We start from the raw sequence: 1,886 nt of genomic DNA, 5'->3' as shown, positions 1-1,886 counted from the left end.
GTCGTTGAATGCTCACTTGTCTCTCCCTCGCTCGCACCCGTCGACTTGAATCCTCAACTTGATCTTTCTCTCTGCTCGCCTCACACCCTCGTTGATGCCTGCACTTGTCTCCATCGCCCAGCGCTCGCCGCAGGTCTGCTGTTGATGATACCTAACATGTATCTGCTGGCGGGAGAACTGATGCCCACCGTACTACACGTGTCCGCTCGCACCGTCGTTGAATGCTCACTTGTCTCTCCTCGCTCGCACCGTCGTTGAATGCTCACTTGTCTCTCCTCGCTCGCACCGTCGTTGAATGCTCACTTGTCTCTCCTCGCGCGCGCGCAGGTCTGCTGTTGATGATACCTAACATGTATCTGCTGGCGGGAGAACTGATGCCCACCGTACTACACGTGTCCGCTCGCACCGTATCCAAACACGCTCTCTCCATCTTCAACGACCACTCGGACGTCATGGCAACGCGTCAGACGGGTTTCGCGATGCTCTGCTCCAGCAGCGTGCAGGACGTCATGGACCAGGTGAGAGCGGCGCCCCCTGGTGGGGCTCGCGGGGGCGGCGGGGGCGCCCCCTAGTGGGGAGTCGTGGAAAGCGGGCGCCCCCCTAGTGGGGATCGTGGGAAGCGGGGCTCGCGGGCGGCCCGGGCGGCGGACGTTGGTTACGCTGGGTGGCGTGGTGAGCGTGGGAGGGGATCGAGTTTAAAGGGGCGCCGCGCCGTTGACTGCGATCGCGAGTAACACTAGACTGTGACCAGAGGCATTGGAAGGATTTGGCCGTAGCGTATTGTTTGCCAAATAAATGTAGGCTTTTCGCGTCTGAGTTCGAGTGTTAAAACGTGCAATAAATAACATATCTGATATGTTAGGGAAAAACGATCCGTATTATATTGATAATCAATATAATACGGATCGTCTTATATTGATAATCAATATAATACGGATCGTCTTATATTGATAATCAATATAATACGGATCGTTTTTTCCCGACACGGACGTTGTTAATCGAGTTTATTTTAATGTTTAATTTATTTACGGGTTTACATTTTTTTCTTACGTATTTATTTTGTTTTTGCGATCTATGTGGTTTAAAACTTGGACCTTGTTGTGACCAATGCCGACTTCCCGATTTCCCCTGCAGGGTCTCGTTGCCCACCTCGCCTCGCTGAAGTCCCGAATCCCCTTCCTGCACTTCTTCGACGGCGGCCGAACGTCGGCGGAGATGTCGAAGATCCGACCAATCCAATACGAGGACATGAAGACCATCTTCCCATACGTGAGTCGCGCGGCCACAACGTGCTGCCACCTGTTGGCGTTTTATGCGCGGAGAATTTGACTAGAATTTGAAATTTCAATCTGAATCTTGAAATAGTAATTTTAAAATCTAAATCTTTAAAAAAAATTCTAATTAAATTTAAACCTAAATAAATAAAAAGTGAAAATTAAAATGAATAAATACATTTTATCTTACTAATTGTAAATCAATCGAAATTAGGTATAATTAAGAAATAAGAAATTAAGGTAAATGAAACTTGACTTAAATAGATGCATAATTAATTAAAGAATTTAATCGAACGATTCGAAATCATCTCGCGCGGAAATAAAAAATCGAACGCACACGTGCACCGCTCACCACATCGTTTCTCTTCCCCACCACCAGGAGGCGCTACAGAAGCACGTGCGCGCGTTCGCACTCAACCCGACGAATCCGATGATACGTGGCACGGGCCAGCGCCCCGACATCTTCTTCCAGGCAACGGTCGCCGCGCACAAGTATTACGAGGCGTGCCCGGACATCGTAGAGGAAACCATGAAGGAGGTGGAGAGCATCACCGGAAGGAAGGGCGGGTAAGGGAGGAGGGGAGGAGGGGGAAAGAGATAGAGAGAGGGGAG

At 49.7% G+C, this 1,886-nt stretch overlaps 1 protein-coding gene across 1 annotated transcript in view; it reads left to right on the top strand.

Annotated features, from left to right (window-relative positions):
* Positions 1-306: 306 nt before the first annotated feature.
* Positions 307-1,886, top strand: part of LOC106818855 (pyruvate-flavodoxin oxidoreductase-like) — a gene marked incomplete at its 3' end in the record, with an annotated part of 4,597 nt that continues 3,017 nt past the window's right edge. Inside the window, exons 1-3 of the mRNA XM_014823527.1 lie at positions 307-518; positions 1,135-1,269; positions 1,654-1,841. Coding sequence (XP_014679013.1) covers positions 339-518; positions 1,135-1,269; positions 1,654-1,841 — 503 coding nt within the window. The remainder of the gene's footprint in view (positions 519-1,134; positions 1,270-1,653; positions 1,842-1,886) is intronic.

The sequence above is a fragment of the Priapulus caudatus genome, unplaced genomic scaffold, assembly GCF_000485595.1.
Source record: "Priapulus caudatus unplaced genomic scaffold, Priapulus_caudatus-5.0.1 Scaffold2592, whole genome shotgun sequence".
Taxonomy (NCBI): Eukaryota; Metazoa; Priapulida; class Priapulimorpha; order Priapulimorphida; family Priapulidae; genus Priapulus; species Priapulus caudatus.
This window is presented reverse-complemented; position numbering and strand designations above follow the sequence as displayed.